At 39.2% G+C, this 15,391-nt stretch overlaps 1 protein-coding gene across 1 annotated transcript in view; it reads right to left on the bottom strand.

Moving 5' to 3' along the window:
* RYR2 (ryanodine receptor 2) overlaps positions 1-15,391 on the bottom strand; it is a 720,715-nt gene that overhangs the window by 193,712 nt on the left and 511,612 nt on the right. The window contains exon 59 of the mRNA XM_054975163.1: positions 15,217-15,343. Coding sequence (XP_054831138.1) covers positions 15,217-15,343 — 127 coding nt within the window. The remainder of the gene's footprint in view (positions 1-15,216; positions 15,344-15,391) is intronic.

Raw genomic sequence — 15,391 nt, 5'->3', positions numbered from 1 at the left:
ACACCTACAATGCTGTAAAGATAGAACTAAATAAAGGAAAAGAGAAACATTGTCTCTTTCATTCATCTTCAGCATCAGCTGGGAAGTGGCAGTACCAGTGCCTTCCTGTAAGAAAAAGAACATTATTTTCTACTTCTCTGCTAAATGCACCCCTGATACAGTGACAGAAGGGCCAGTGACAGAAAGGCCCTCGCCTCTTAGGAAGCTGAGCTCAGGGAACTGTTTGGGATGGCAAAAAGCTCCCTTTGTGCTGAGCCAGCAAACCCACCTATCAACCATGGTGGTTGGTTGTCCATTACTGTGCACTTTTTTAACATGAAGAGTGAAAAGAGGCACCAGTGGAGTCTCTGTGTGCCATGAGACATCAGCAGGAAGTTGGGGGAGGGAGGGTCTGTCCTCCCCCTCTAAAAAACAGCAAAGAATATGTTATGCAAATGGAGATGATGTTTGGAAATATGGTTTTTAAAATTGAGAGAGCCTCAGTGAGAGCCAGGGCAGTGTGGACTAAGTGGTCCATTCAGTAGCCTTGCTCATTTGGAGGCAAGTTCTACAAATGTAAGGTGGAGGAATATAGACAGGAGCTGTACATTCACCTAAAAGACTGCAGTCTTTGGTGGGGGGGGCACTCTCTTATTGTTTGACTGACCATGTTAATTCTGAGTTGAAATCTTCCTTCTGCAATTGCTCAGATAGGCACTGCATGGTTTTCCCAGATCAGTTTTCCATGTGGATGACCAGTCTTGTAAGATCAGTGAATGAGCAGGAAGCAGGAGAGCCTCTGAGCTTAGTTCAACTCCTTCTCTTTCTTTCAAACTTTGGTTAACATTTTTAATTGGAAAGGGAGATCAGACCTGCCAGTCCCCCATCTTGATTGATCAAGGAAAGAAAAAGATGGAGAACAATCCATCAACCTCCCCCAAAGCTATCAAAGTACACTACAGTACTTTGAATTGCAGCACTCTAACTCATGCAAACATTTCTCTGTCTGCAACAAACAAGGTAGGTGTGTGTGTGTGTGTGTGTGTGTGATGTTTTGGATATGCTGTTTGGGTAGTGCCTGCTAGTGTAGATATGCTCCTACTGGGTAGTTTCCACATTGCTAAAGATATCGTGTCAGTTAGTTACACTTCATTTCAGAAAGGTGTAATCTCTGTGTTCAGCTTTATGCTTGTTTTCAAGTTTTCTGTCACCATACCCTACTGTATCAGTTCACTGAATGTCCTGATTATCATATTGTGTTTTGCTAAGTGAATGTCCTAGATATTGATTATATTACACATTTGCACAGTGTAATTAGCCTTGAGTCTAGGCGAGAAAGCAGACTATAAACAAACAAATAAGGGTCGTGGTGGAGAGTACCCTCAAGTCATAGCTGACTTATAGCAACCCTCAGTGGAGGGTTTTCATGGCAGGAAACTATCAGAGGTGGTTTGCCATTGCCTGCCTCTGCAACTCTAGTCTTTGTTGGGTGTCTCCTATCCAATTACTAACCAAGGTCAACCCTGCTTAGCTTCCAAAACATGATGAGATTAGGCTTGCTTGGGCTATACAGGTCAGGGTAAACAAGTAGTAAAACAAAAGTCATAATCTCTTGCTGGTTGTTGCAGACTCAAAATATTTTAGAACTGGTTGGTGCACACTTAAAAAAAAAGAATGATGATAGTTAAACACTAAAAATCATGGCATGCAAATTACAGGGAAATTTGGCTGAAATAAATAATTACAAAAAAATTAGAGAACCCATAGGCAATCACAGGCAAGGGAGCATTGGATGTACATGCCCCCTGTTCTGCTGGTTACCCACTTCACTGTGAGAAATAAAGCTACTGTTGTTAAAGTATTTGTGGGAGCTGCGATTCACTTGAAAGTTCAGTAAGACTTTACACATTTTTCTTTCTAGGATTTCATGGGCTTTCACTCTCTGACAGTTCAAATGGTAAGACTGAAGAGCAGCAGATACCGTAATGCTGACCCAAGTGCTCTCTTGCTTATGCATTTGTTGGCTCCTCCCTTCTCTTTTTTCCACTCACAGTTAACCAAGGGAGACCATGAAGACCTTGGTTTCCCATCCACAATATTCATTAGCAGAATCATTCTGTCCACCCCACCCCCAACAATAACTGCACAGGTTCAAAGGTCTCTCATTGAACCACAAGCAGCAGCTGGCAAAATTGCTTGTCTCCAGTGCCAGGTCTATCTCTTTCTCTGTACACCACCACAATCCTGCGTGTTTGAGTGGGTGACATGTCTAGGTTTAGTGCAAAGGATCATTTAAGCAAATGAAATGGGAAACTGCCATGAAAACATCATTGAGTGCTGTAAGTCTCCAGGAAAGAAGACAGTGGGAGGGGGTAGTAAGTTAAGTACCTGGTCTCCTCCTCCTTCAGTGCACTTGGACGGTCATGGAGCACAGTCACTGCAAGGAAAAGTAATGCTGGCTGGGGTCTGTGTAACCTCATGGTTGATCTACTAATGCCTAAAAAGACTTCATAATCATAGTCTTGTTGGGCTGTTTCTCTGAATAAAATGGCAAACCTGTACCCTTGTAACGAGCTTTTGCCCATGTCTGAAACTAAGCTTCTACTAGCCAAAAGAAAGATGTATCTTTTCTCTTGAAAAGCTTTCAGCAATTAGTTTTCAGACCTGTCAAACAGATAAGTTCTTTGAACCACCTGTTTATCAGTACATTTATTTATATAGGGTTCAATATTGCTTTGCAACTCTTTATCAAACACACAGACACCTGTCTAGAGTTTATTTCACTTTACTGAAAATGCACCCCAGTTTTTAATGAAGCAAGTAATCAAAGTATAAATGGTTATGAATATAAATCCTATAAAAACAGAAAACAGAAAGGCGATAATAAATAAGTTTGCTAACATTTCTTAATAAAGTTTCTATGAAATGCATAGGTAAAAATAAGTTCTCACCTAAATTCTCTCAAGAGATTTCTTCCATCAGAGCTCTGACATTCTATCTGAATTTGCAATTTTATAAGTCATCATATGCAAATATCTAAGGTCTATTTTTTTAAAAAAATATATTTTTAATATCTAACATAAAAACTACAAAAGACTACAAAAGTATAAGGGGGGGAAGGAAGGGGGGACTGTGGAAAGGGGAAGAGCAACATACAAATAACTAACGCTACTCTACATGTCTTGTATTCCCTTCATGCTGCAATTTTTCTTAAAAGTTAACTTTCTAAAATGCTATCAGATTGGTAGATCTTATACAATACAGACTATATTCAGGATCAGGTCCCGCCCCCCCTGCATCTCGGTCTCAGTTCTCTCTGCGCAGCTGAAACAGCTGCGCCCGCTCTCTCCCCCCCACACACTTTCCGCTTCAGACTTTGGACTTTCTTCTTGCTGGAACTCCTGATGGTTAAACAAAAAGTCTGTCAGCTGCGCTTCCGATGTAATCTTGTAGGTTTGATCCTTGTATCTAAACCAGACGCCTTCTGGAAACAACCATTTGTATTTTACATCACATTTCCTCAAGAAAGCCGCAAGTCCTTTATACTTAAATCTTCTTTTACGAGCCAGAAATGGAACATCCTTCAATATTTTAACCTTGTTGCCCAAATAGTCCAAGTCCACATTGTACGAATTATATAAGATGGTGTCCCGAGTCTTCTTAGATGAAAAGTCAATAATAATCTCGCGAGGCAGCTGACGCTTCATTGCATACTTTGAGGATGTCCGACGGACTTCCAAAGTATCGCTTTTTAACTCTTCTTTAGTTGCCTTTGCGAATGACGCCAAAAGTCCCGACACCAAATCTTTTAAATTTTCACTTTGCTCCTCTTTTACATTCTGAAGACGCAGTACCGTTTGGGCACGGTCCACTTGCAATCCTATTATTTGATTCTCCAAGAGCTTCACTTCTTTACTTGTTGCTTTCATGAGTACTACGTTTTCGTGTGCAGACTGCTCTGCTCCAGACGCTGTTTCTTTAATGGTTTTCACTTCGCTTTCCACTGAATCAACCTTTTGCCCCATTTCATTTAACTTCGCTATAAAGGGCTGCATAGCTTCAAAGACCGCTCGTCTGACCATCTCTTCCAAAGTTTCCCCCTTCCCCTGTAACATCGCCATCACCGATTTATTCATTGCTGTGCTCTGCTTTTTTGTCGCCATCTTAGGGGGGGGGGAGCCAGCTAAGTTCCGAAACTCCATGAAGGGGAAGAAATCCTCACCTTCTTAGCTTCAACTCCCACCAATCCTTCGCATACGCTTAGAAATCAGAAGGGATTTGCTTACTTACAGGTTTTCACCTTAAATCTGCTTATTGCCATTCTCCATGACCCGGCTGCACGCGATGTGCTGCGCAAGTCTGCCGGCCTCCGTTGGAGCAAACGGGCAATTTACCCCCTGCATTGCTTTCAGGGGGTTCTTCTCGCCGCGCTCCGCACCCCGTCTCCCTCACTGGGAGTCCTGGGAGTTAACCCTTGCGGGTCAACCACCCGGTCAGGCTGCTCGGACGTTTCCTCCCGGACCTGCGGAGAGGAGCGTCCGACATGGCTGGGAAAACGAAACCAAATCCCAAATATCTAAGGTCTATTCACATGACAGCACAAACAAACAATAATTGGTCTGATGCTTCATTGAATATTCATAGTTTCTATTGTATAACCCTACAATTAGTAAAAAATAAGGTTATACTCAAACTTGCAAAACAAAACTATAAATCTCTGAGAAGTGTCAGAGAAAGTTAAGTTGAGATATCACTATTGGTTGAATCTCTGATAGAGGAACATTAATCTCGATAGAGTCCACTATTTTAATTAACTGTCAAAAGATTAAAGCACACCTGTTAGAATTACCTAACCCACAGAAAAAACACACAGATGGTTCATGCAAAGTCTGAAAGTTCATCTAGAATACAAGTGCTTGGCCTAGTATTGCTCAGTATTAATTATTGTCAAGTGCTTTTATCTATATTGGTGCAACACCCCAACAAAATTATCACCCTTCTCCATTACATTCCAATGGCCTCATAACATTCACAAACAAAATAGGAAAACATCATCATGGTATAGCCCCCTGTCAATTCAAGCATTCCTCACTGTTTGCAACCTTCCAAAAAAGATCATCTTTAGGAGTATGTATAACAGGAAAAAAATGAGTCAAAAATCCACACAGAAATTACTGGTTCAGTTCATTGGAACAGTTTCCCAAATGCTGAACCAAATCTGGGAAACTAAATTGTAATGAGTTCCTCCCATCAAAAAATGTGTGCATTTTGTTTTGTTTCGTACCTTCCAGCAGCAGGCAGGCACTGGGCTCACTTCACAGGGCAGCTTCTTGTTTTTCCTGAACAGCATTCATCAAACAGATTCCCAAAGGGAGAGAGACCTTACGTTATTAATTAACCTTATGTTATTAATTAACTCTTTTTTTTTTGAAAAGTTTTTTATTGGGTTAGAACATTATTATTTTTACATTACAATCAATTTTCCCCTAATTTTTCGTTTCTAACCCCCTCCCTTTCCCCCCCTTTTGTTGACTTCCAACAGCTTTCCCACCCTCTGTCCCTTTTCCCTTACTTCTATTAAATTCCTCTATCTAAAACAGGTATACATTCTCCATTATATTAAGCAGTACATCTTTAACTCCTTTACTTATTATACACCCAAACTATACGTCTTTAGATAAACAATTTATCCCATTTTCCAGTTTTGAATATTTTTATATAAACCTATATATCATAAACCATAAAAGTTTCCCACATTTAAATCAAACAATTTGATTTGTTCTCTATGTATTACTCATTTCATCTTTTTATGGTAATTCTATATAACTCCTCAGATACTCAATCAATTTAACTCTTCTGTACATTCAGTTTGGTGCATATAAATCTTGTCAAAGAAAGAAAATATTGTTAATTAGTCAATCCTCATGTTTAAACCTTATCATTAATTATTCTCTATCAGTTAACCTATACAAATCTATATATATCTCAATCAATTAATCTAACTGCTTATAAATTCACATTTCTCTTCCTCCCCCGGTAAAGTCACCCCTCTCTTTTATACTTTTATTATACTTCAGTAGTTCTCAAACTGCCACAGTTTTCCTCCCACCTCCCATTTCTTCTCCAGATATTGTTTCAGCTTCTCCCAGTCTGTGTTAAACTGCCCTGAGTCCAGATCTCTCAGTTTTCTTGTCATCTTGTCCATTTCAGCCATATACAGCAATTTGTAGATCCAATCTTCAATAGTTGGCACTTCTTGTACTTTCCATTTCTGCGCATACAAAAGTCTAGCTGCTGCAGTCATATAAAAAATCAACGTCCTATGATGGGCTGGAATTCCCTCCATTCCCAAGTTTAGCAGCAGGAGTTCTGGGTTCTTATTTATTTGAAACTGTAAAATTTCACTCATTTCTCTTATTATTTCCCCCCAGAACTGCCTAGCTACCGCACACGACCACCACATATGGTAGAGGGAGCCCTCATGTTTCTTACATTTCCAGCATTTATTAGAAGTATTCAAGTTCCCTAGCGCAATCTTCTTTGGTGTCATGTACCAACGATAGATCATTTTGAAAATGTTCTCTTTAATATTGATACATGTCGTTGTCTTCATTGTAGTTTTCCACAAGTATTCCCATGCCTCCATTGTTATTTCTTTATTGAAATTTATAGCCCATTTCACCATCTGTGTTTTAACTATCTCATCCTCAGTATACCATTTCAACAATACTTGGTATACCTTGGATATTCTTTTCTTGTCTTCTTTAAGAAGGGTCTGCTCTAGTTCCGAGTTCTCTGTTCGTATGCCCCCTTTTGCAGAGTCCGAATTGTATAAATCTCTAATCTGTCTGTACTGGAACCAATCGTAGTTAGGTGATAGTTCCTCTTGCGTCTTTATTCTAAGTTTAGATGCTTCAGTTTTAGTTATTTCTTTGTACGTTAGACATTGTTGTTCATTATCAACAGCTCTCGGATCTATCACCTCGTATGGAACCACCCACAAGGGGGTTCCTTCTTGTAAGTAAATTCTATACTTCTTCCAGATTGTATATAAACTTCTCCTTACGAAATGATGTAGGAACATCGAGTTGACCTTTACTTTGTCGTGCCATAGGTATGCATGCCATCCAAAAAAATTTTTATATCCCTCTACGGCTAATAGTTTCTTATTCTTTAACGTCATCCACTCTTTTAACCAAACTAGGCAGATTGCATCGTGATAAAGTCTCAAGTTGGGCAGTTGCATTCCGCCTCTTTCCTTTGCATCTTGTAAAACTTTTACTTTCACTCGAGGCTTCTTGCCTGCCCAAACAAAATCTGATATTTTCCTCTGCCATTTTTCAAATTGTTTAGAGTCTCTGATGATTGGTATTGTCTGTAGCAAAAACATTACTCTTGGTAACACATTCATCTTAACTGCTGCAATCCTGCCCAACCATGACAGATTCAGTCTGTTCCATTTGATCAAGTCTCTCTCTATCTGAATCCATAATTTTTCATAATTATTCTTGAACAAATCTATATTTTTTGCAGTCAGCTCAACTCCCAAATATTTCACCTTACTAGTTACTTCACAGTCCGTTGTTTCCATTAACAATTGTTGTTTCTGCTTAGTCATGTTTTTGCATAATATCTTTGACTTCTTTTTGTTAATGAAGAAACCTGCCAAGTCACCAAACTCCTTGATCTTATCTATCACTTTTGGCATGTTCTACAATGGATCTTCTACAATTAACATTATGTCATCAGCAAATGCTCTAACCTTGTATGAATAGTCCTTTATTTTCATTCCTCGTATTTCCTCATCTTGTCGTATTTGTATCATCAGAATCTCCAATACTAAAATGAACAACAATGGAGATAACGGGCAACCTTGTCTTGTTCCTTTACTAATCATCAATTTCTTGGTCAATTCATCATTCACTACAATTGCTGCAGTCTGGTCTCTATAGATTTCTTTAATTGCTCTGATGAATCTTTCTCCCAGTTGTAGCTTTTCCATAGTGGCAAACAAAAAGTCCCAGTTTAAATTGTCAAACGCTTTTTCAGCGTCTACAAAGAAGAAACCAACCTCTTTATCACAACGCTTATCATAGTATTCAATAGCATTGATCACTGTCCTTAAATTGTCTCTTATTTGTCTGTCTGGCAAAAAACCTGCTTGTTCTTCCTCTATGACTTCCGAGAGCCACCCCTTCAGTCTCTCCGCCAATATCTTCGCAAAAATTTTATAATCATTGTTAAGTAGTGATATAGGTCTGTAATTTTTCACGTTAGTCAAATCTTGGCCCTCTTTAGGGATCAATGATATATTCGCTTCGCTCCAAGTGTCTGGAATTCTTTGATCCCTAAAAACTCCATTCATCACCTCTTTTAGGAATGGTGCCAGTTCATTGGCCATTGTCTTATAAAATTTAGCCGTAAGTCCATCTGGCCCTGGCGCCTTTCCTAGATTTGCGGATTGTATTGCCTTACTTATTTCCTCATCGCTTACTTCACTATTCAACTTATTTCTCCAAGCTTCCGAGATCGCTGGAAGTTTAGTTTTCTCCAAATATGATGCTATTGATTCTTTGGTTACTTCTTTTTTATTATACAGCTTAGCGTAAAATTTATAAAAGGCTCTACTAATGGTAGTCTGTTCCAGATACGTTTTATTTTCTTCACAGATTTTGTTTATTATTTTCTTTTCCCTTTTCTTCTTCAATTGCCATGCCAAATATTTCCCAGGTTTATTAGCACCCTCAAAAGCTTTTTGATTCAGTCTTTTAAGGTTCCACTCCAATTCTTTATTACTCATTGCTGTTAACTGTTCTTGAAGAATTTTGATTTCCTGATATATTTTCTTTTTCCCTGGTCTCTTTTTTAACTGTGCTTCTTTGGCCTTTATTTTCTCCTCAATCTCTTGTCTTTTCTCCTCTTTCTTTTTCCTTGCTCTGCCATTTAAGTCCATTAGTATGCCCCTTACAACCGCCTTGTAAGCATCCCAAACTTTATTGGTTGGTACTTCTTTATTCACGTTGTATTGTATAAAAAACTTTGTCTCTCTTCTCAATATTTCCATATTCTCACTTTCTGTAACAAGTCCTCATTTATTCTCCAGGCTTTCCTTTTCCTCCTTTTTCCAAATTTCCACATAATTGGATTGTGATCTGAGCCTACCATCGGCATTATTTCTACCTCCTTAGTCCATAACGCTAAGTCCTTTGAGGCCCAGATCATATCAATTCTTGATAATGTAAGATGCCTTGCAGAATAAAAAGTAAACTGTTTGGTTTTAGGATATTCTCTCCTCCATACGTCTTCGAGAGTCTCTTGTTGAATCAACTCAAAAAAAAGCTTTGGCAATAGTCCTCTTTTCTTTTGTGCTGTTGTAGTCTTTTTGTCTAGTTCCAAATCTGTCACTCCATTGAAATCTCCAGCAAGAATTATCTGGTCATATACAAGATCGTCTAAATGCTTCCTTAAATCCTCAAAGAAGCTTTCCTTTGCACCGTTAGGTGCATAAAGTCCGACTACCAACACTCTCTTTAAATTCCAATTACATTCCACTGCTACAAATCTAGCTTCCACATCTCTCATAACAAATTTTGGCTGCAGCTCCTCTTTTATGTACAACACCACTCCTCTTTTTTTCTTATTAGAGGCCGCTGCAAATTCTTTGCCCAATTTTCCAGATTTTAAATATTTTACATCCTGTTTTCTAATATGGGTCTCCTGCAAACAAACAATATCACATTTTTGTTTTAGTAGCCAATGAAAAATATTTTTCCTCTTATTCGGTGAGTTTAGTCCATTTACATTCCAAGATAATACTTTACACTCCATATTCATGGTTTTGTTGGTAAGTCTTTTTCATTGTCCTTGATAAATCTCTCCATCTCCCGCTCAGATCTGATGCGTTTTTTTGCCCCTCCAAACTCAAAGGACACTCCTTCCGGTAACTCCCATCTGTACCTGATATTCATGTCCTTCAAAGTCTGAATTAGCACTCTATATTTTTTCCTGTCCAGTAACACTGATCTGGGCAGTTCCTTCATTATGATAATCGTCTTGCCATCAATCTCCAATGGATCTTGAAATTGTTTTGTCACAATCCTCTCTTTCATGTTTCTAGTTGTAAACTGCACAATCACATCCCTTGGTAGTTTCCTCTGGGTTGCAATTCTCGAGTTCACACGGTACGCCACATCTAGGATAGCCACAATTTCCTCCTCCTCCTTCCCCAGGTAATCAGCCAACACCTCAGTCATCTGTTCTTGCGCTGACTTCCCTTCCACTTCCGGCAGACCACGAAAACGAAGCTGCTTCTCCATGTGTTTAGTTTCTGCAACTGACATCCTCCCCTTCACCAGTCTCATCTCTGTTTGTTGCGTGTCTATTAAATTCTCCATCGCGTCTTCTACTGTTTTAACTCTCTGCTGCGTTCCTTGTAATTCACTACTAATCGTTTCCACGCCTTTTTTCACTTCTGACAGCTCCGACTTTACTGTCTGTGTAACTTCTTTGACCTCTTTAATAAGCTCCAATTTCGTGTCCTTAAGTTCTTTCATCATGTCTATAAGTTTTTTGTCCAAATTTTCTATCGCCGATTGCCACTCTTTTTTCGACATCGTGGGGCTTGCTTTAGCTCGCTCCCACGAATCTGCTCTCTTCCTTAGCTCCGTGGCGTATATTTAAACGTTTTCCTTTTTTCCAAATGTCCCAATCTTTGCCAAAATTAATTTTTTTATATCCAAAATGTCGGGCGTCTTTTCTCTATGGTTTCTCTATGTTATTGTAATCCAAGATGGCCTACTTCCTCTTCCGCTGAAGCCGCGACCCTTCCCCTTTCAAAAATGGCGATTCCCTGCTTCCTGTCCGTCGACAAGGACCGCTTCCCTCCAGCCACTCTATTGTTGTTACGCACTTCCTGTCTCCCGTCTTCCCACAGCAGGTCTCGCGATGGTGTCTTTTTCCCACAGCTCCGAAACCACAGGTATTCAAAACAATAGTCCAATTTTTGCAATAACTTCTTTAAATTTAGTCTCTTTTAAAATACAACTCCTGCCGAGTCTTCACCTCCTTTTCACTAGTCTGCTGCAGTTTAAAAATCTACTTTCTTTCTTCTCTGTTTTTATCAATCTGTCCCGTTTCAAGAGATAGCGATCTTTACCTTCTCTTCAGCTTTCTCGGGTTGTAATCGCTGTTTCGATCTTAAATTCTCCTCTCGACTTCCCCTCCCCGATCGAAGCTTGGGTATGTAGGTCTTATGCCAGCCGAATTGGCCCCAAAACTGCCGCAGAGATTATAGCCGACCCGTCGCAAGGTGGGACCTCAAGGATCAGGGGGGAGACTCCTTGAGTAGAGCCCCCCCTCGTCCGAGATCTGGCTCACCCTAGGGTCTTGAGCGTTCTTTGCCTGCTCCCCGCCTGAGAGCAGTCGGCCGCGGGTTATTTTCACCCCTCCGGCCGGTTAAAACGGCAGTCCGGTCAGCTCCGCAAATGGAGCTGCGTTAGACCTCCATGAATCCCAAACCGGAAGTCCATTAATTAACTCTGTTGGCAGGAAGAGGGAATGAAATCAATGCGCAGGAGTGATCTCTCCCACCCCACCTTGTTGCTACCAGGGAAATAGTATTCTCTCCCTCCCTGCCGACTGCATCTTTGCAAGGGGAAACACCTTCCTTCCCCTCTATCAGCTCTGGAAATGTTTAGAAGGGAGACTTTAATTATAGGCTGCAATTTGAAAGACATTTCTCTAGGCGTAAGCACTACTGAATAATATGGGACTTACATCTGAGTAGATGTGTTAGGAGGATTGCTTCTGCAGTCTTTCAGGGCTCTCTCTTTTCCTGAGTCAAATGCCAGAAACATACTTACTCCATCCCTTCAAAAAAAACTTGCCTACCCCCACAGCAAAAAGGAAAACTTATAGGGAAAACAAGTGGAGGTAGGGGGGAGAATTCAGCTGATCATTCTTCCTACCTGCCCGCACTTCAGTAATGGAGAAGATTGGCAGTGAGAATGCCCCATTTTTCAGCAGAACATGGAGCATCCAAAGGAAAGATTTGGATTTGCCCCTCATTGTGGGAAAAAAACTACAGCACAACAGCAGCAACAGGAAACAGCAAAATGCAAAGGTAATAAGCTACTAGCAATACAGAAAAAGAAAAAAGTGAACATGAAACAGGATTGTTTTTCAATGTTGATGCACTGCACTGGTTGGAACACTTTCCTAGTTGCTGCTGCTGTTCTTGCTGCTGATGCCTCACCTGCCAACACTCCTCTTCTACAGGTCCATTATTTTGTATGTGTTATTGTGCTTGGGGGGAAATTCAGTGGGTCAATGGTTTAGACTAGGAGAGTGACTAATGGTTGATGCTGTTTTTGGTTAAGCATGAAAACAGCTGCCCCAGAGTCTCATCTCCCTACTGCCCCTTGAAAAGAACAGTGTGCATTTGTGCATGTGAGGTCAACCTGCACACAATGGACCGAAACTCATGAAAATGAAAAAAAAAACCCCAAATGGAGCAGTTCCAAGCTGGCACCAGACTACCCCAAACAAACAATAATGGAACAGAATTATTCTGGAACTCCCCAGAACTCCAATGGAAATTTTCTCAGTGTGTGCCCCTAATCATTATCATGCTCTGCCATGCAACTAAAGGTTAATGTGAAGTTCATGTACATGAAAAAAGGGTTGGAAAAGACATGGAGGTCTGTTTGGGGAGGTGTTTGTTTTGGATGGGAAGATCCGGATATGCTGGAAAATTTGTGATTAAGTGACGAATGGTAAGAATGAGAGGACAGATGCTCCTCATTTGATGCAGAACATTGAGTATAACTGGAAGTTGCGCCTCATCTCTTGCAAGAACCACACCTGGGAACTTATTTTCTGCCTCTTAAAGGGACCTTGACAACAGGACACTATTAATCAATAATTTAACTGCTACTAAACATAAAGCAGAATTTCTTTTCCAAATCTCACTTGGTAGCACAAACCATAAGTGCTGTTTTCCTGCTTTTTTAGCCAGTCTACTGCTACCAGTTTGCTTGCAGTTTCCTTCCATAGGAGTCAGTGAAATGACAAGCCTGTGCCACCAACACTCAGCTACTTCGGGGTCCACTAACACCAACCTCCTTGCTTGTGCATGCTGTAAACTTGGTGAGTTGATGGTTCAGAGGGAAGACTGTATTCTGAGTGATTTTGGTGCCATTGAGTGCAAAAATAGCTGCCTCGAATTAATCTCCCCCTTCCCCATTGAAAAGAATGGCCACAAAAATAATGAGAACAAAGAAAAACTTAATACATTTCAAATCCAACTCAGCAATACCCCCTGGAAAACTACCCAATCACAATAAACATTTCACCCAACAGCCCCAAATATGAAAACATAATAAAAGTTTTCAAAACGCATGCCCCTACTACTTGTAGTAATCTAACATAGTAAGATCTGGAGTAAACTTAGGGTGAGACTATTCCTGAATTTCTCCATTAAAAACTTTTATATATAACACAGATAAAAACTTATATATATAACACAGATATTAGGATAACGGTGCCATGGAAAGGTTGGATTTAAATTGTAAATTGACATTAAGGATAGGACTAGTCTCATCATCTCCGATTTAGAACTAAAAGTCTCCGTTCTTAATGGTTTCAATGTCTTCAGTTACAAAATTTTGTATATAAGAAGAAACCTTCAAGTAAGTTCCAAGCAGAATTAACACGGTTTGAAAAACTTTTCATGAATATAATGAGTTGAAGGTTATTAGCTCAGCAATTTATAAGATCTTAAATTAAAGAAAGCTCTTGTAGCACAGTGGATAAATGGTTGGGATGTGAATCAGCACTCTGCTGGTTTAAATCCCACTATTGTCATTAGCTCAGTGGGTGGCCTTGGTTAAATCATTCCTCTCCACCTCAGCTCCTCAGCTCTATTGTGGGGATAATAATAATAATGACTTTGTTCATCACTCTGAGGCACTAAATTGTCTATAAGAGTGGTATATAAGCACAGTTATTATTATTAAATTAGGATTCTACCTTGAACTACTCCTGGTTTAACAGAAAATGCCAAGGAATAATAGATAATATTTCTGATGAGCAGTGGTAATTTGTCTTTACCTCTCAGGCAACAGCATCTATTAGCATTCATTTGAAGGAAAATTATTATAAGATCATATGGCATCTGGCCCCTCAGGTTAAACTGAATCTGTTGAAAATATGGTTCCTTTGCAGCTGATGTCAAATATATGTGGTGAAGCTTCACAAACGTAAAAATATTTTGGAAAAGAGTGCTGTGTGAAATAAATCAAATGGTTGGTTTCTATTTATTTGAAGATCCCAAGATCTATCTATTAGGAATATTAAGCAATAATATTCCCATTAAACACAGCTCTGCCTTATGGTATATGTTTCTTGTTGCTAAGATCATCATTGCAAACAGCTGGAAATCTTCCAAAGAATTAAACATTAAAGTCTGGATCACAACAATATGGCAGATGATGAAATTACTTAAATTAACAGAATTTAGAGATGGAAGGTTAAAGAAATCTAATTTTTTAGATGAATGTCAACCTTTTTATAATTTCTGGAGTGCAAAGTTACACCTTGCTATAGATTTGTATAACTATGTTACTTTCTACCCCCACCCCCACCCCTGAAAAACATGCTTCAAAGGTATTAGCAAAAAGTACTGTTTACTTTTTAGTTCTGGATGGAGATGGATCAGTGAAATAAGAAAATGAAAACCTGAAAACTACATTTGGGGATCATGAAGTATAGATGAAAAGGTATTGTTGAGGTAAGGGATAAAATTGCTACCATACATAACAATGGCTGAGGTAAAAAGAGCGGGAATTATATAACCATTTTCTTATTGTGTCCTACTATTATTTATTGTCAGTTGGTCTCACAGAATTATCTAATGTTAAACCTTTCCATTTATAGATAACTATTTATAATTCACTTGACTCACTGAGATATGTAACACTGGGCCACTCGACTCATGTGATACGTAATATTGTAGTAGAATGTGTTCGTATTGTGTATATAAAATGAAACAATAAAATATTTTTTAAATAACACAAAAGTTATTTTCAGATTTACTACATGGTTCTTGCATATTCAGTTTCAGCAAAGTTCCACTAACAGTTTAAAAACAAAAGCTCTGTGATTTATTTTATATTAAACACAATGTTCTGAAAGTTTAAGTCAGCTCTATAAATTCAGCAATATTGAGTTATAACTTACCTAGAGACAACATATCCATTGATCTGTAGAAATTTAAGAATATCTTGTGCTTTCTCTCTGTCCTTGGCCTTTTCTTTAGCTGTCAATGTATCATATGGAACAAGTAAGGGATGGTTTCCTCCTCCCACTATTGTAAATTAAGAAAATGACAATGTAGTAAAACTGAAGGACACAA

The sequence above is a fragment of the Eublepharis macularius genome, chromosome 1, assembly GCF_028583425.1.
Source record: "Eublepharis macularius isolate TG4126 chromosome 1, MPM_Emac_v1.0, whole genome shotgun sequence".
Classification (NCBI taxonomy): domain Eukaryota; kingdom Metazoa; phylum Chordata; class Lepidosauria; order Squamata; family Eublepharidae; genus Eublepharis; species Eublepharis macularius.
Note: the sequence above shows the minus strand (reverse complement) of the source record. Positions and strands in the feature narration are given on the sequence as shown.